We start from the raw sequence: 20,041 nt of genomic DNA on the forward strand, positions 1-20,041 counted from the left end.
TTATATAGTGTGTATAGTGTGTTGTGTATTTAGTGTATATAGTGTATGTATGGTGTATGTATAGTGTGTATAGTATATATAGTGTGTATAGAGCATATTTGAAGACAAATATAGGCTAAACCCTTCCCTCGTGCTTTGTCCGTGGTCCACAACAGTCACACACATACTCTGCTGTCCGTTCAGCACCACAACAGGTACCAAAGCTGTACTGTAGACTGAAAAGTCATTCAGCACCATGGACAGCGCTATACCGTCTGTGTTCCCACAGAATAAGTTACAGTATGTAGGTATTATGCAGTGACACTAACCTCGGTCTTTGTCTGTATCTAGCCTATTGTTTTGGTCTGGTTGTGTTTCCATACTGATTTTACAGTACTTCCTCACAGTGAAAAGACAAGCCAAGTCATTAGTCCAAGCTAGACTTTCAATTTTATTTGGTGAGCTGAGGAAAGCAATGTCGCCACCAAGTGCATAAAGGGCAAACTACAGTAGGTGTAAGTAAATACTGGATTGAGCAGTGGGCTCGTGAGCTTGTCGCTTTAAGGGGCAACCCTTCTGCATTGGTTATTATTATCATCTGACTGACATAACGGTAGGCCACCCTACGCATAGCTGGAAACTGGGAAACCATCGTTGTGTCTGTTCGCCACACACAGACACCCGTTTCGAAACGTTACAGTTACATAGGCCTACTATCACGAGTGGTGACTACGTTTTCCGTCGACGTTGATGTCGCTTCTTCCTCGGTAGAGAGTCGTTATTTTTATTATATTGAATCGAGAGCTCATCGGGAAGACAAAATGGCAGAGATGGGGATGGGGAAGGGGGTTACTGCGGGGAAACTTGCCAGTAACGTGCAGAAAAAATTAACACGGGCCCAAGAGAAGGTAAGATATTGAATAACGTAAATGCGTTATTTTCCGTTATATCTGGTTTCATCCAAATGACATCACCGGAGAGGACTCAATGACGCATCATCATGACCGTCAACCTTTAAAAACCCTAGTAGGCCTACGGTCGTCAGGATATGTCCTTAATTCATCCGTTATTTCATTTATACACATCCCTTTTTACAGTATACCTATCGGCCGCAAACATGTAGATATGCATGTAGAAATTTAGCAATATAAGTAATTGTATAGCTAAAGCGATTTTATGTTCTGCAAATTAAATGAATTCCCTGATCTGGCCTGCTATAGTGCAGCGACTATTCAATAACAATATTGTCGATTACATTCCCTGCAGCACCAATAACCTAAAAGCATTCCGTTTCCGGTTAGATTTGAAATACAGTAGTGAATTTAAAATGTAATAAAAAAACTTAAATTAGCTGTAAGTCAAATGGTATATGACCTGATGGTATTAGTGGCCTTGTACTCCTATTGGACAGCAGAGGGAGGGAATGACTGGATGGGAGGTGTGGCCTTGTATCCCTATTGGACAGCAGAGGGAGGGAATGACTGGATGGGAGGTGTGGCCTTGTATCCTATTGGACAGCAGAGGGAGGGAATGACCGGATGGGAGGTGTGGCCTTGTATCCCTGTTGGACAGCAGAGGGAGGGAATGACTGGATGGGAGGTGTGGCCTTGTATCCTATTGGACAGCAGAGGGAGGGAATGACTGGATGGGAGGTGTGGCCTTGTATCCTATTGGACAGCAGAGGGAGGGAATGACCGGATGGGAGGTGTGGCCTTGTATCCTATTGGACAGCAGAGGGAGGGAATGACTGGATGGGAGGTGTGGCCTTGTATCCTATTGGACAGCAGAGGGAGGGAATGACTGGATGGGAGGTGTGGCCTTGTATCCTATTGGACAGCAGAGGGAGGGAATGACCGGATGGGAGGTGTGGCCTTGTATCCTATTGGACAGCAGGGGAGGGAATGACTGGATGGGAGGTGTGGCCTTGTATCCTATTGGACAGCAGAGGGAGGGAATGACCGGATGGGAGGTGTGGGATGGACAACATGTACAGTTTCTTCAGAAAGTATTCACACCCCTTTACGTTTAAAAAAAAAAAACATTTTGTTTTGTTACAAAATGGCATTGAAATGGATTGAATTTGTTTTTTTGTTTTTTTGTCAACGATCTACACAAAATACTCTGTAATGTAAATGTGGAAGAAAAATATTAAGAGGTATTATAACACATTATATGCAAGTTATTTGAAAACATAAAAAATAAAAAAATGTTTTATTTGATGGCTACCAAATATGTCATGAACTACAACAATTAGTTGAATTAGTCTAGATATAAGATTATTAGCACATGGTTGGGAAGGCTCTTTGATATGAATCTTAATCTAGCCTGTAGGTGGATTTAAAAACAGAAACACTTTTGAGCTTCCAAATGACACCACACATAAATGTTAATAGTGAGTGACGTAAGGTAACGCAGTAACACTTGACATCCAGTTTTTATACATGTGTAGTAACATTGTGATTATATTACAAATCAACATTGTTGTTACATAGAAGTTTGGAAAGTGCTTTATAATTGCATAATAAGGGAGTTACTACATACATTGGGTGGATTATAATTACCTAAGGCGTTTAAACTGGAACAAACATTTCAGTAACGGATGCCAAAACATCTAACTAACTGATTGGGTTAGTTTTAGAAAATTTTATGTTATTTTCTTTGTGTAGCATAAGATTAATCAATAAATGTAATAAATGTACATGCACAAACATAGATATTGAAAAATAAAAAATAAAATAAATCAACCGGCAATAGAGCATGCTGGGAAATGTGACAATGTCGGGCATAGCTTTGATGCAAAGTGATGTGTATGAGTTTCAGGTCTCTATATTGGGGTAAAACTAGGCCCTCAGAATAATGCCATATGAAATACGTATGGTATTGTGCAAAAAAAAAAGTTTTCTACATATTCGCTTAGTATCTGACTAGCTGTTCTGTAGGACCAAAAACAGATGAATGCAACAACCATGTCACTAACAAATACAGTCATGGGGAGTAACTCTACAATTTTACTAAAAAGGAAAGGCACTCTGGGAAATATTTAAATAAGGCTTTACACTAAGCAGTGTGTTAATTTAACACTGTTCCAGTGTCTATATGTGTCCACAGACTCAACATTTTCAGTGTTTTTAATTTTTTTTATTTGTTTTTAACAATGGACCATTTGCTGTGTAAGCATCCAACTTGCTTATTTGCAATGTTTGCGAATGACTTTGAATTATTCTGCAATATTTTCAGGTATCATAAAATCTATTGCAGCTTTCAACCATTTCAGTGGCATGTTGAAAGAGTCATACAGTAGTTGAGCGTCACAACTTATTTATACTTATCTGTACAACATATCATTAGTTAATTTGGTTTGACTTCATAATGTACACCTGAGGCAATGTACTTTCAGGACAATGGACATTTACACAACGTTCACGTAGAAATGTATTGTGTAGATCCAATATGACTGTCAGATAGTATAGGAGATTGTGTGTGCTCTATTCATTATATTTCTATCTTCAACATGCAGTTCAAGATACAGCTCTGACATTATTTGAAGGCAGCCAATCTAATAATATTCAAATATTTATAAAAAGTATTTGCTTTCTGAGATCTGTACTCAAATAGTTGTAGTCAACTCCAAAGTAGCTATTTGTTTCCCCGGGAAAAAAATTGTTTGTTTCAACAAAGCATAGTTATCTATTACACTGTAAATTATCTACCCTGAGACTGTCTTTGTGATATGGGGTTTGAACTGAATCATCTGGGGTCTGAACTGAATCATCTGGGGTCTGAACTGAATCATCTGAGGTCTGAACTGAATCATCTGAGGTCTGAACTGAATCATCTGGGGTCTGAACTGAATCATCTGGGGTCTGAACTGAATCATCTGAGGTCTGAACTGAATCATCTGGGGTCTGAACTGAATCATCTGGGGTCTGAACTGAATCATCTGAGGTCTGAACTGAATCTTCTGGGGTCTGAACTGAATCATCTGGGGTCTGAACTGAATCATCTGGGGTCTGAACTGAATCATCTGGGGTCTGAACTGAATCATCTGGGGTCTGAACTGAATCATCTGGGGTCTGACCTGATAATGTACCAATGTTTTTAATTGTATCTTGCATGGCATTTCCCAGAGGAGAATATTCCACAAACATTGTATCCTCGGGTCAGTCTTTTTGCGCACTGAGGATTTCAAGCTATCCAATTGGCTAGTGTCCATTCCCCAGCTGATTGTAGGCACTCCTCAGAATAATCTCTATGCCGAAATCTGTTCATCAAAACTGTACTTTGTTGGGCAGAGCAGCGTCAGCGCTACAGGTTTAAACTGACTGGTCGGGAGGCTTTTCTTCAGAGGAAACTATCACTTCTTAGCTGCGTCTTTCCATCTGCGGGCTTCCTGTATAGAGCGGTGACGAGCGTGTCCTTTTCTTTGGAGATCTGAATGTCAAGGAAGCTGACACTAAAGTAATCAAAGTCCACGGTGAAACGAAAATGACCGTTCGACTTTTTAAGATACTCACTGAACATCAGGTTAATGCCAATATATCATCTATATAACGTCGATATAGTTTGATCTTGGATAGAAAGGTATTTTTCTCAGGGTTGAGATTTCGATCATGTTTGTAAGAGTTCCATATGAAGATTGTCAAAATTGGGGGCCATCGTTCTCCCCATAGCAGTTCCTTTAATTTGAAGGAAAAAGTCACTTCTAGTCATATGACAGTTATTTTTGAGTACCAGCTCTGCTAGGTATCTGATACATGAGGAGCTAGGCCGAGTCTGTAGGGCGTACCTGTATATCTGCTGTTTAAATGAGACAAGGATTGTTTACATATATACATCTGCTGTATAAATGAGACAAGGATTGTTTTACATGTACACATCTGCTGTATAAATGAGACAAGGATTGTTTTACATATATACATCTCCTGTATAAATGGCCAGGATAAAGATGAATGTTAAAGGCATGTCTTGTTCAATGTCTTTTCCCAGGTAATGCAGAAGCTGGGTAAAGCAGATGAAACCAGAGATGTTGCATTTGAGGAGGGGGTGATCAACTTCAACAAACAATATGTAAGAGTCAACAAACAATATTAGTCTTTTAAAATGATCTGACTCCTCTAAAACAAAGCCATGATCTGTGTACAATGAGATGTTTTATGTTCCCTTTTCAGACAGAGGGATCCAAACTGCAAAAAGACCTCAGAGCATACCTGACTGCAGTACAAAGTAAGATTATAATTTAAATCGAGACTCTAACATGCTGACTACTCTGGGCACGTACGTGCACCCGCGTGCGCCATCGAGAGCATTGTTGATTTTGTCCTTTCACGTCAGACACGATCAAAACACGCAGGTTGAAATATGAAAATTAACTCTGAACCAACTATATTCAATTTGGGGACGGGTCAAAAACACACATGAAACATTCATGGACATTAAGCTAGCGAAGTCCTTTAATTCTGGACCCATTCTGAGTCACACAAAACCGTGTGTTCTCTACTCTGACAATTAATCCACAGATAAAAGTTATTTTCTAGTAATCACTTCTTCTTCTTCTTCTTCTTCTTCTTCTTCTTCTATGGATTTTATATGGCGGTTGTCAACACATTTTAAAGTGCATTACCACCACCAACTGGACTGGAGTGTGAACCTCCAGTTCATCTCTCAATCACTCAGGTGGATACATGCTCCTGAAAAACCAATGAGGAGATGGGAGAGGCGAGACTTGCAGAGCGTCAAGCGTAAAAAAATAGAGCCAAGTTCTATTTTAGCGCCCGGTTACGCAGACGCTCGTTGATGCGCGCGCGAGCAGTTTGGATGAAATGACTGAATAGCATGTATGTGTAAATATTTTGCAATGCTCGTGCACGCAACGCTGGCGGTGTGGAAGCATGTTAAGGCTGGATTCCCAGACATAGATTAAGCCTAGTCCTGGACAAAACTAATTCTCAATGGAGATTATAACAATTAGATGCCAGGTGTTGATGTTCAATGCAGAAACATGATTCAATAAGACACTGTGTAACCCTCATGGTGTCTGCCCTCATGCTATCTGCCCATAAGTCTTTCTTTTCGTCTGTACAATCCTCTCCACTGATGCCTCTGTCTGTCTGTCTGTCTGTCTGTCTGTCTGTCTGTCTGTCTGTCTGTCTGTCTGTCTGTCTGTCTGTCTGTCTGTCTGTCTGTCTGTCTGTCTGTCTGTCTGTCTGTCTGTCTGTCTGTCTGTGTCTGTCTGTCTGTCTGTCTGTCTGTCTGTCTGTCTGTCTGTCTGTCTGCCGGTCTGCCGGTCTGCCTGTCTCTCTGTCTGTCTACAGCGATGCACGAATCCTCCAAGAACCTTCAGGAGTGTTTGTCTGACATGTACGAGCCGGAGTGGTACGGCAAAGATGACGTGGACTCCATCGTTGAGGTCAGAGGGCATCTTTAGTTATCACAACTAAAGTCACATTCATTTGATTCACTGACCCATCCTTCTATCCTTTCTCTCTCTTCCTCAGTCCTGCAGTCTCTCAGCCCTCAGTCACTCCCTCTCGCTCCCTGACTGTGCTCTCTCTCCAACTCTCTCTTCCTCAGTCTTGCAGTCTCTCAGCCCTCAGTCACTCCCTCTCGCTCCCTGACTGTGCTCTCTCTCCAACTCTCTCTTCCTCAGTCCTGCAGTCTCTCAGCCCTCAGTCACTCCCTCTCGCTCCCTGACTGTGCTCTCTCTCCAACTCTCTCTTCCTCAGTCTTGCAGTCTCTCAGCCCTCAGTCACTCCCTCTCGCTCCCTGACTGTGCTCTCTCTCCAACTCTCTCTTCCTCAGTCGTGCAGTCTCTCAGCCCTCAGTCACTCCCTCTCGCTCCCTGACTGTGCTCTCTCTCCAACTCTCTCTTCCTCAGTCCTGCAGTCTCTCAGCCCTCAGTCACTCCCTCTCGCTCCCTGACTGTGCTCTCTCTCCAACTCTCTCTTCCTCAGTCTTGCAGTCTCTCAGCCCTCAGTCACTCCCTCTCGCTCCCTGACTGTGCTCTCTCTCCAACTCTCTCTTCCTCAGTCGTGCAGTCTCTCAGCGCTCAGTCACTCCCTCTCGCTCCCTGACTGTGCTCTCTCTCCAACTCTCTCTTCCTCAGTCGTGCAGTCTCTCAGCGCTCAGTCACTCCCTCTCGCTCCCTGACTGTGCTCTCTCTCCAACTCTCTCTTCCTCAGTCTTGCAGTCTCTCAGCCCTCAGTCACTCCCTCTCGCTCCCTGACTGTGCTCTCTCTCCAACTCTCTCTTCCTCCCCCACACACACTAGGGTTGAATATTTTCCCAGTATTTTACAAATGTTCCATCCCGAGAATAAATCACTTTTCTACCAGTAACCCAGTATTTCCCGCTAAAATCGGAAGTGTCATTCTAAAGCATTCTAAAACATTCTAAAGCATTCTAAAGCACTCTAAAGCATTCTAACGCCCTCTAAAGCATTCTAAAGCATTCTAAAACATCCTAAAGCCCTATAAAGCATTCTAAAGCATTCTAAAGCATTCTAAAACATTCTAAAGCATTCTAAAGCACTCTAAAGCATTCTAAAGCCCTCTAAAGCATTCTAAATCATTCTAAAACATCTTAAAGCCCTCTAAAGCATTCGAAAGCATTCTACAGCACTCCAAAACATTCTAAAGCATTCTACAGCACTCTAAAACATTCTAAAGCATTCTACAGCACTCTAAAACATTCTAAAGCATATACATATGTCTGCATTTGATCAGAGCTTTGATCAGCGTGAACATTCTAACCTGATACTACCTGAGTCTGATGAGCCATATATTAAATACATTTTATGAGCCCTACATTAACCACCTTTAATGAGCCCAAGCCAAAAAAACAAAAACACATTTTTTTTTATTGTGCTGTTATCCAATAAATATATGATATAGACTACTGCTCATTATGCACGACAGAAAAACATAATGTAGCTATGCTCGCTTGGGTAAATAAATGAAACTAGCTCTCAGTAGGCTAATCTTTTTAAGGGTGAACTGTATTATATTATACTGTATTATATGGACTGGAATTACACACATCATTCAAACCCTGATAAAGCAGGGAAAGAACATGTGATTATGTTGCAGTATATGCATCCTACAAACTTACAAGTATAGGCTAGCAAATGTAATAACAATTTTCAAATCTGTTGCATATCTTCCATAATATCTCCCCTAATGTCATTAGCCTACCTCCTCTTTCTCTCCCTATTGCTTCATTCATTCCTTCCTCACTTTCAACAGTTCAAATAAATGAGTTTTGTTGTCCTTATCTTTAACATTCTAATGACATGCTTGAATAACATAGGACTAGAATTAGATGCAGAAGGCTTTTACTTCTCTTCAAGAAGATTGAATGGTTATGGGTCTGAATTAATAACTGTTATAGTCTACAGCCATCTGAATGGTTATGGGTCTGAATTAATAACTGCTATAGCCTACCACCATCTGAATGGTTATGGGTCTGAATTAATAACTGTTATAGTCTACAGCCATCTGAATGGTTATGGGTCTGAATTAATAACTGCTATAGCCTACCACCATCTGAATGGTTATGGGTCTGAATTAATAACTGCTATAGCCTATCACCATCTGAATGGTTATGGGTCTGAATTAATAACTGCTATAGCCTACCACCATCTGAATGGTTATGGGTCTGAATTAATAACTGTTATAGTCTACCACCATCTGAATGGTTATGGGTCTGAATTAATAACTGCTATAGTCTACCACCATCTGAATGGGTCTGAATTAATAACTGTTATAGTCTACCACCATCTGAATGGTTATGGGTCTGAATTAATAACTGTTATAGTCTACCACCATCTGAATGGGTCTGAATTAATAACTGTTATAGTCTACCACCATCTGAATGGTTATGGGTCTGAATTAATAACTGTTATAGTCTACCACCATCTGAATGGGTCTGAATTAATAACTGCTATAGTCTACCACCATCTGAATGGTTATGGGTCTGAATTAATAACTGCTATAGCCTACCACCATCTGAATGGGTCTGAATTAATAACTGCTATAGCCTACCACCATCTGAATGGTTATGGGTCTGAATTAATAACTGCTATAGCCTACCACCATCTGAATGGGTCTGAATTAATAACTGCTATAGCCTACCACCATCTGAATGGGTCTGAATTAATAACTGCTATAGTCTACCACCATCTGAATGGTTATGGGTCTGAATTAATAACTGCTATAGCCTACCACCATCTGAATGGGTCTGAATTAATAACTGCTATAGTCTACCACCATCTGAATGGTTATGGGTCTGAATTAATAACTGTTATAGTCTACCACCATCTGAATGGGTCTGAATTAATAACTGCTATAGTCTACCACCATCTGAATGGGTCTGAATTAATAACTGCTATAGCCTACCACCATCTGAATGGGTCTGAATTAATAACTGCTATAGTCTACCACAATCTGAATGGGTCTGAATTAATAACTGCTATAGTCTACCACTATCTGAATGGTTATGGGTCTGAATTAATAACTGCTATAGTCTACCACCATCTGAATGGTTATGGGTCTGAATTAATAACTGTTATAGTCTACCACCATCTGAATGGGTCTGAATCAATAACTGCTATAGTCTACCACCATCTGAATGGGTCTGAATTAATAACTGCTATAGTCTACCACCATCTGAATGGGTCTGAATTAATAACTGTTATAGTCTACCACCATCTGAATGGTTATGGGTCTGAATTAATAACTGCTATAGTCTACCACCATCTGAATGGGTCTGAATTAATAACTGCTATAGTCTACCACCATCTGAATGGTTATGGGTCTGACTTAATAACTGCTATAGTCTACCACCATCTGAATGGTTATGGGTCTGAATTAATAACTGCTATAGTCTACCACCATCTGAATGGAACTGAATTAATAACTGCTATAGTCTACCACCATCTGAATGGGTCTGAATTAATAACTGTTATAGTCTACCACCATCTGAATGGTTCTGGTCTGAATTAATAACTGCTATAGCCTACCACCATCTGAATGGTTATGGGTCTGAATTAATAACTGCTATAGTCTACCACCATCTGAATGGTTATGGGTCTGAATTAATAACTGCTATAGTCTACCACCATCTGAATGTGTCTGAATTAATAACTGTTATAGTCTACCACCATCTGAATGGTTATGGGTCTGAATTAATAACTGCTATAGTCTACCACCATCTGAATGGTTATGGGTCTGAATTAATAACTGCTATAGTCTACCACCATCTGAATGTGTCTGAATTAATAACTGCTATAGTCTACCACCATCTGAATGGTTAAGGGTCTGAATTAATAACTGCTATAGTCTACCACAATCTGAATGGGTCTGAATTAATAACTGCTATAGTCTACCACCATCTGAATGGTTATGGGTCTGAATTAATAACTGCTATAGTCTACCACCATCTGAATGGGTCTGAATTAATAACTGCTATAGTCTACCACCATCTGAACGGTTATGGGTCTGAATTAATAACTGCTATAGTCTACCACCATCTGAATGGGTCTGAATTAATAACTGCTATAGTCTACCACCATCTGAATGGTTATGGGTCTGAATTAATAACTGCTATAGTCTACCACCATCTGAATGGTTATGGGTCTGAATTAATAACTGTTATAGTCTACCACCATCTGAACGGTTATGGGTCTGAATTAATAACTGTTATAGTCTACCACCATCTGAATGGGTCTGAATTAATAACTGCTATAGTCTACCACCATCTGAATGGGTCTGAATTAATAACTGCTATAGTCTACCACCATCTGAACGGTTATGGGTCTGAATTAATAACTGCTATAGTCTACCACCATCTGAATGGTTATGGGTCTGAATTAATAACTGTTATAGTCTACCACCATCTGAATGGGTCTGAATTAATAACTGCTATAGTCTACCACCATCTGAATGGGTCTGAATTAATAACTGTTATAGTCTACCACCATCTGAATGGTTATGGGTCTGAATTAATAACTGCTATAGTCTACCACCATCTGAATGGGTCTGAATTAATAACTGCTATAGTCTACCACCATCTGAATGGTTATGGGTCTGAATTAATAACTGCTATAGTCTACCACCATCTGAATGGAACTGAATTAATAACTGCTATAGTCTACCACCATCTGAATGGGTCTGAATTAATAACTGTTATAGTCTACCACCATCTGAATGGTTCTGGTCTGAATTAATAACTGCTATAGCCTACCACCATCTGAATGGTTATGGGTCTGAATTAATAACTGCTATAGTCTACCACCATCTGAATGGTTCTGGTCTGAATTAATAACTGCTATAGCCTATCACCATCTGAATGGTTATGGGTCTGAATTAATAACTGCTATAGTCTACCACCATCTGAATGGTTATGGGTCTGAATTAATAACTGCTATAGTCTACCACCATCTGAATGGTTATGGGTCTGAATTAATAACTGCTATAGTCTACCACCATCTGAATGTGTCTGAATTAATAACTGTTATAGTCTACCACCATCTGAATGGTTATGGGTCTGAATTAATAACTGCTATAGTCTACCACCATCTGAATGGTTATGGGTCTGAATTAATAACTGCTATAGTCTACCACCATCTGAATGTGTCTGAATTAATAACTGCTATAGTCTACCACCATCTGAATGGTTATGGGTCTGAATTAATAACTGCTATAGTCTACCACAATCTGAATGGGTCTGAATTAATAACTGCTATAGTCTACCACCATCTGAATGGTTATGGGTCTGAATTAATAACTGCTATAGTCTACCACCATCTGAATGTGTCTGAATTAATAACTGCTATAGTCTACCACCATCTGAATGGTTATGGGTCTGAATTAATAACTGCTATAGTCTACCACCATCTGAATGGGTCTGAATTAATAACTGCTATAGTCTACCACCATCTGAACGGTTATGGGTCTGAATTAATAACTGCTATAGTCTACCACCATCTGAATGGGTCTGAATTAATAACTGTTATAGTCTACCACCATCTGAATGGTTATGGGTCTGAATTAATAACTGCTATAGTCTACCACCATCTGAATGGTTATGGGTCTGAATTAATAACTGTTATAGTCTACCACCATCTGAACGGTTATGGGTCTGAATTAATAACTGTTATAGTCTACCACCATCTGAATGGGTCTGAATTAATAACTGCTATAGTCTACCACCATCTGAATGGGTCTGAATTAATAACTGCTATAGTCTACCACCATCTGAACGGTTATGGGTCTGAATTAATAACTGCTATAGTCTACCACCATCTGAATGGTTATGGGTCTGAATTAATAACTGTTATAGTCTACCACCATCTGAACGGTTATGGGTCTGAATTAATAACTGTTATAGTCTACCACCATCTGAATGGGTCTGAATTAATAACTGCTATAGTCTACCACCATCTGAATGGGTCTGAATTAATAACTGCTATAGTCTACCACCATCTGAATGGGTCTGAATTAATAACTGTTATAGTCTACCACCATCTGAACGGTTATGGGTCTGAATTAATAACTGCTATAGTCTACCACCATCTGAATGGTTATGGGTCTGACTTAATAACTGCTATAGTCTACCACCATCTGAATGGTTATGGGTCTGAATTAATAACTGCTATAGTCTACCACCATCTGAATGGAACTGAATTAATAACTGCTATAGTCTACCACCATCTGAATGGGTCTGAATTAATAACTGTTATAGTCTACCACCATCTGAATGGTTCTGGTCTGAATTAATAACTGTTATAGCCTACCACCATCTGAATGGTTATGGTTCTGAATTAATAACTGCTATAGCCTATCACCATCTGAATGGTTATGGGTCTGAATTAATAACTGCTATAGTCTACCACCATCTGAATGGTTATGGGTCTGAATTAATAACTGCTAGAGTCTACCACCATCTGAATGGTTATGGGTCTGAATTAATAACTGCTATAGTCTACCACCATCTGAATGTGTCTGAATTAATAACTGTTATAGTCTACCACCATCTGAATGGTTATGGGTCTGAATTAATAACTGCTATAGTCTACCACCATCTGAATGGTTATGGGTCTGAATTAATAACTGCTATAGTCTACCACGATCTGAATGTGTCTGAATTAATAACTGCTATAGTCTACCACCATCTGAATGGTTATGGGTCTGAATTAATAACTGCTATAGTCTACCACCATCTGAATGGGTCTGAATCAATAACTGCTATAGTCTACCACCATCTGAATGGTTATGGGTCTGAATTAATAACTGCTATAGTCTACCACCATCTGAATGGGTCTGAATCAATAACTGCTATAGTCTACCACCATCTGAATGGGTCTGAATTAATAACTGCTATAGTCTACCACCATCTGAATGGTTATGGGTCTGAATTAATAACTGCTATAGTCTACCACCATCTGAACGGTTATGGGTCTGAATTAATAACTGCTATAGTCTACCACCATCTGAATGGTTATGGGTCTGAATTAATAACTGCTATAGTCTACCACCATCTGAATGGTTATGGGTCTGAATTAATAACTGTTATAGTCTACCACCATCTGAACGGTTATGGGTCTGAATTAATAACTGTTATAGTCTACCACCATCTGAATGGGTCTGAATTAATAACTGCTATAGTCTACCACCATCTGAATGGGTCTGAATTAATAACTGTTATAGTCTACCACCATCTGAACGGTTATGGGTCTGAATTAATAACTGCTATAGTCTACCACCATCTGAATGGGTCTGAATTAATAACTGCTATAGTCTACCACCATCTGAATGGGTCTGAATTAATAACTGCTATAGTCTACCACCATCTGAATGGGTCTGAATTAATAACTGTTATAGTCTACCACCATCTGAACGGTTATGGGTCTGAAATAATAACTGCTATAGTCTACCACCATCTGAATGGGTCTGAATTAATAACTGCTATAGTCTACCACCATCTGAATGGTTATGGGTTAATAACTGCTAAAGTCTACCACCATCTGAATGGTTATGGGTCTGAATTAATAACTGCTATAGTCTACCACCATCTGAATGGGTCTGAATTAATAACTGCTATAGTCTACCACCATCTGAATGGGTCTGAATTAATAACTGTTATAGTCTACCACCATCTGAATGGTTATGGGTCTGAATTAATAACTGCTATAGTCTACCACCATCTGAATGGTTATGGGTCTGAATTAATAACTGCTATAGTCTACCACCATCTGAATGGTTATGGGTCTGAATTAATAACTGCTATAGTCTACCACCATCTGAATGGTTATGGGTCTGAATTAATAACTGCTATAGTCTACCACCATCTGAATGGAACTGAATTAATAACTGCTATAGTCTACCACCATCTGAATGGGTCTGAATTAATAACTGCTATAGTCTACCACCATCTGAATGGTTCTGGTCTGAATTAATAACTGTTATAGCCTACCACCATCTGAATGGTTATGGTTCTGAATTAATAACTGCTATAGCCTATCACCATCTGAATGGTTATGGGTCTGAATTAATAACTGCTATAGTCTACCACCATCTGAATGGTTATGGGTCTGAATTAATAACTGCTATAGTCTACCACCATCTGAATGGTTATGGGTCTGAATTAATAACTGCTATAGTCTACCACCATCTGAATGGTTATGGGTCTGAATTAATAACTGCTATAGTCTACCACCATCTGAATGGTTATGGGTCTGAATTAATAACTGCTATAGTCTACCACCATCTGAATGGTTATGGGTCTGAATTAATAACTGCTATAGTCTACCACCATCTGAATGGTTATGGGTCTGAATTAATAACTGCTATAGTCTACCACCATCTGAATGGGTCTGAATTAATAACTGCTATAGTCTACCACCATCTGAATGGTTATGGGTCTGAATTAATAACTGCTATAGTCTACCACCATCTGAATGGGTCTGAATTAATAACTGTTATAGTCTACCACCATCTGAATGGTTATGGGTCTGAATTAATAACTGCTATAGTCTACCACCATCTGAATGGTTATGGGTCTGAATTAATAACTGCTACAGTCTCCCACCATCTGAATGTGTCTGAATTAATAACTGCTATAGTCTACCACCATCTGAATGGTTATGGGTCTGAATTAATAACTGCTATAGTCTACCACCATCTGAATGGTTATGGGTCTGAATTAATAACTGCTATAGTCCACCACCATCTGAATGTGTCTGAATTAATAACTGCTATAGTCTACCACCATCTGAATGGTTATGGGTCTGAATTAATAACTGCTATAGTCTACCACCATCTGAATGGTTATGGGTCTGAATTAATAACTGCTATAGTCTACCACCATCTGAATGTGTCTGAATTAATAACTGCTATAGTCTACCACCATCTGAATGGTTATGGGTCTGAATTAATAACTGCTATAGTCTACCACCATCTGAATGGTTATGGGTCTGAATTAATAACTGCTATAGTCTACCACCATCTGAATGGTTATGGTTCTGAATTAATAACTGCTATAGTCTACCACCATCTGAATGTGTCTGAATTAATAACTGCTATAGTCTACCACCATCTGAATGGTTATGGTTCTGAATTAATAACTGCTATAGTCTACCACCATCTGAATGGGTCTGAATTAATAACTGTTATAGTCTACCACCATCTGAAATGTTATGGGTCTGAATTAATAACTGCTATAGTCTACCACCATCTGAATGGGTCTGAATTAATAACTGCTATAGCCTACCACCATCTGAATGGTTATGGGTCTGAATTAATAACTGCTATAGTCTACCACCATCTGAATGGGTCTGAATTAATAACTGTTATAGTCTACCACCATCTGAATGGGTCTGAATTAATAACTGCCATAGTCTACCACCATCTGAATGGGTCTGAATTAATAACTGTTATAGTCTACCACCATCTGAATGGTTATGGGTCTGAATTAATAACTGCTATAGTCTACCACCATCTGAATGGGTCTGAATTAATAACTGCTATAGCCTACCACCATCTGAATGGTTATTGGTCTGAATTAATAACTGCTATAGTCTACCACCATCTGAATGGGTCTGAATTAATAACTGCTATAGCCTACCACCATCTGAATGGGTCTGAATTAATAACTGCCATAGTCTACCACCATCTGAATGGGTCTGAATTAATAACTGTTATAGTCTACCACCATCTGAACGGTTATGGGTCTGAATTAATAACTGCTATAGTCTACCACCATCTGAATGTGTCTGAATTAATAACTGCTATAGTCTACCACCATCTGAATGGTTATGGGTCTGAATTAATAACTGCTATAGTCTACCACCATCTGAATGGTTATGGGTCTGAATTAATAACTGCTATAGTCCACCACCATCTGAATGTGTCTGAATTAATAACTGCTATAGTCTACCACCATCTGAATGGTTATGGGTCTGAATTAATAACTGCTATAGTCTACCACCATCTGAATGGTTATGGGTCTGAATTAATAACTGCTATAGTCTACCACCATCTGAATGTGTCTGAATTAATAACTGCTATAGTCTACCACCATCTGAATGGTTATGGGTCTGAATTAATAACTGCTATAGTCTACCACCATCTGAATGGTTATGGGTCTGAATTAATAACTGCTATAGTCTACCACCATCTGAATGGTTATGGTTCTGAATTAATAACTGCTATAGTCTACCACCATCTGAATGTGTCTGAATTAATAACTGCTATAGTCTACCACCATCTGAATGGTTATGGTTCTGAATTAATAACTGCTATAGTCTACCACCATCTGAATGGGTCTGAATTAATAACTGTTATAGTCTACCACCATCTGAATGGTTATGGGTCTGAATTAATAACTGCTATAGTCTACCACCATCTGAATGGGTCTGAATTAATAACTGCTATAGCCTACCACCATCTGAATGGTTATGGGTCTGAATTAATAACTGCTATAGTCTACCACCATCTGAATGGGTCTGAATTAATAACTGTTATAGTCTACCACCATCTGAATGGGTCTGAATTAATAACTGCCATAGTCTACCACCATCTGAATGGGTCTGAATTAATAACTGTTATAGTCTACCACCATCTGAATGGTTATGGGTCTGAATTAATAACTGCTATAGTCTACCACCATCTGAATGGGTCTGAATTAATAACTGCTATAGCCTACCACCATCTGAATGGTTATGGGTCTGAATTAATAACTGCTATAGTCTACCACCATCTGAATGGGTCTGAATTAATAACTGCTATAGCCTACCACCATCTGAATGGGTCTGAATTAATAACTGCCATAGTCTACCACCATCTGAATGGGTCTGAATTAATAACTGTTATAGTCTACCACCATCTGAACGGTTATGGGTCTGAATTAATAACTGCTATAGTCTACCACCATCTGAATGGTTATGGGTCTGAATGAATAACTGCTATAGTCTACAACCATCTGAATGGTTCTGGTCTGAATTAATAACTGTTATAGCCTACCACCATCTGAATGGGTCTCAATTAATAACTGCTATAGTCTACAACCATCTGAATGGTTATGGGTCTGAAATAATAACTGCTATAGTCTACCACCATCTGAATGGGTCTGAATTAATAACTGCTATAGTCTACCACCATCTGAATGGGTCTGAATTAATAACTGTTATAGTCTAGCACCATCTGAATGGTTATGGGTCTGAATTAATAACTGCTATAGTCTACCACCATCTGAATGGTTATGGGTCTGAATTAATAACTGCTATAGTCTACCACCATCTCGCGTTCACTCTTCTTTCAAATTACCTGTGAGTTCTATTTGCTGCTGTGTTTAACATTCAGCAAACAAGAGCTTCAAATAGTCTTCAAAAAGAAAGGAGGACCAAGGCACTCTTCATATCATTAATTAAAATGCCTTTATTAGTATGGCATGTTCAATAGAAACAAAGTTGTTTAAAAACCGACGCGTTTCGGCTGCATGGCCTTCGTCAGGGAGTACAGAAAAAGGAGAATACAATGTCCTCTTTTGAAAGGCTTTTCCAATTAGCCCTAATTAGAAGAGGGAGTGGTTACCAAATTGGACACACCTAGTAAGCAATAATATACACATGAAAAGGTGAAATACTGTAGCTATGTTATCATGAGCATACAACTCCAAGCTAGAAGCATCAGAACACCCAGAGAGGCAGTTCCAACCCTAACTATGACTGGGAGAAGTGTCCAGAACAAGAAAGCAATATATTCCACAGTACTCCAGACCACAGCAAAACATGAACAACAGTCCAAACATAGCTAGAGGGCAATTGAGCAAAATGTCCACTAGATGACAGCAAATGGATCCATCACGACCCTACAGGAAGGGTGAGAAATCCATATCTTCATTTAAACCAGGGTACTTAGTGGCCTGTAGTTTGTAAATCCAAAAACTTTCCCTTTGGTTTAACTGTTTAAGACGGTCCCCTTTTCTAATAGAGGCCGGAACATGATCAATACCCATAGCTTGTAGGGAGGCAGGGTTACCATGGTGTAAGGACTTGTAGTGCCTTGCCATGGGGTAAAAAAATCAAAAATCTTGAAAACCCCCCAGGCAGACCAGTCATTAGTGGTAATGAAAGTCTGACAGAACCCATCTCTAAGTACATTGATTACTTTATTAAGCCTTTTCTGTTGTCACTTCCAGCCTATCTTCAAGATACCACAGATGTGTTGAACAAAATTAAGGAATTGAAGAATATAGGTACAGCTTCCTTTTTAGTCACCATGGATGTGGAGTCTCTATACACCACCATTGAGCATCAACAAGGTTTGGCAGCGATGCACCATTTCTTGAGTACCCGGCCTGAAACTGAGATGCCTCCTACAGAATTCATTGTATCACTGACTGAATGGACTCTTAATCATAACATCTTTATCTTCCAGGACCGTATTTTCAAACAGGTCAAAGGATGTGCCATGGGAGCTTGCTACAGCCCTTCCTACGCTGGTTTGTACTTGGGTAAATGGGAAAATGACTTCATTTTGGATCCTTCTAATAACCATTTCTTTGACCGGATTATATGGTGGGGACGCTATATTGATGATGTTTGCCTGTTTTGGTCCGGCTCAGAAGATGAACTTATTTCCTTCCACCAATACCTTAACAGCATTAACCCTAACATCAAACTAACTATGGAATACAGCAAGGATAACATTCATTTTTTGGACCTCGACATTAGTACAAATGACAAAGGTTATTTGCACACATCAATCTTTAGGAAGCCTACAGATGGGAATACCATTCTGAGGGCAGACAGCTTTCACCCCAAAAAGGCTAAAAGAGAATATTCCATATGGCCAATTCCAAAGAGTCCGTAGAACTTGCGATCAGGAAACAGACTACAGTGTCAAATCTGCTGAATTGGAGAATCGCTTTTTGGATCGGGGCTACAGCGTTCAGGTCCTGAAAGATGCAGGTATAAGGGCTGGATTACTTGACAGAGAGAACTTGTTACGAAGAGGAGTGCCTCGTGATACATCAGAGAGAGTGTATTTTGTTACAAAATACAGCACTGAAGCAGAGAACATTAAAAGAATCATTAAAAATAATTGGGGAATCATCCAAAGTGATACGCTACTACGCCAAGTCTTTCCTGAACCACCAGTCATAAGCTTTAAGAGATGTCCTACCCTAAATGACAAATTAGTCCACAGTTATCTTCCGGGTGACTCTCAAAAAACTTGGCTTGACCACAAACCCAAGGGCTCTTTTAAATGTTACCAGTGCAACCATTGCAGTAATATTGCACAGAAAAAGTATTTTGTTGACACAGCTTCTAAAATGGAGTATTACCTCAAGCATTTTATTAACTGCAAAACCACTCATGTCATCTATAGACTGGAATGTCCACAGTGCAAGGTGTTCTACATTGGACGGACAAAGAGACGCCTTCAAGATCGCTTGGCGGAACACAAGTACGCCATACGGGTAGGCAATGAAGACTACCCCATGGCAAGGCACTACAAGTCCTTACACCATGGTAACCCTGCCTCCCTACAAGCTATGGGTATTG

The 20,041-nt window shown here is 39.5% G+C and overlaps 1 protein-coding gene across 3 annotated transcripts in view; it reads left to right on the plus strand.

The window, feature by feature from the left end:
* Positions 1 to 548: 548 nt before the first annotated feature.
* LOC139538931 (myc box-dependent-interacting protein 1) overlaps positions 549 to 20,041 on the plus strand; it is an 89,127-nt gene continuing 69,634 nt past the window's right edge. Inside the window, exons 1-4 of one of the 3 annotated variants that reach the window (XM_071341513.1) lie at positions 549 to 887; positions 4,966 to 5,046; positions 5,148 to 5,202; positions 6,291 to 6,385. In XM_071341513.1, coding sequence (XP_071197614.1) covers positions 801 to 887; positions 4,966 to 5,046; positions 5,148 to 5,202; positions 6,291 to 6,385 — 318 coding nt within the window. In that variant the 5' untranslated portion in view covers positions 549 to 800. The remainder of the gene's footprint in view (positions 888 to 4,965; positions 5,047 to 5,147; positions 5,203 to 6,290; positions 6,386 to 20,041) is intronic. The other 2 variants (XM_071341514.1, XM_071341515.1) reach the window with 2 other exon arrangements.

This window comes from Salvelinus alpinus, chromosome 14 (assembly GCF_045679555.1).
Source record: "Salvelinus alpinus chromosome 14, SLU_Salpinus.1, whole genome shotgun sequence".
Lineage (NCBI taxonomy): Eukaryota > Metazoa > Chordata > Actinopteri > Salmoniformes > Salmonidae > Salvelinus > Salvelinus alpinus.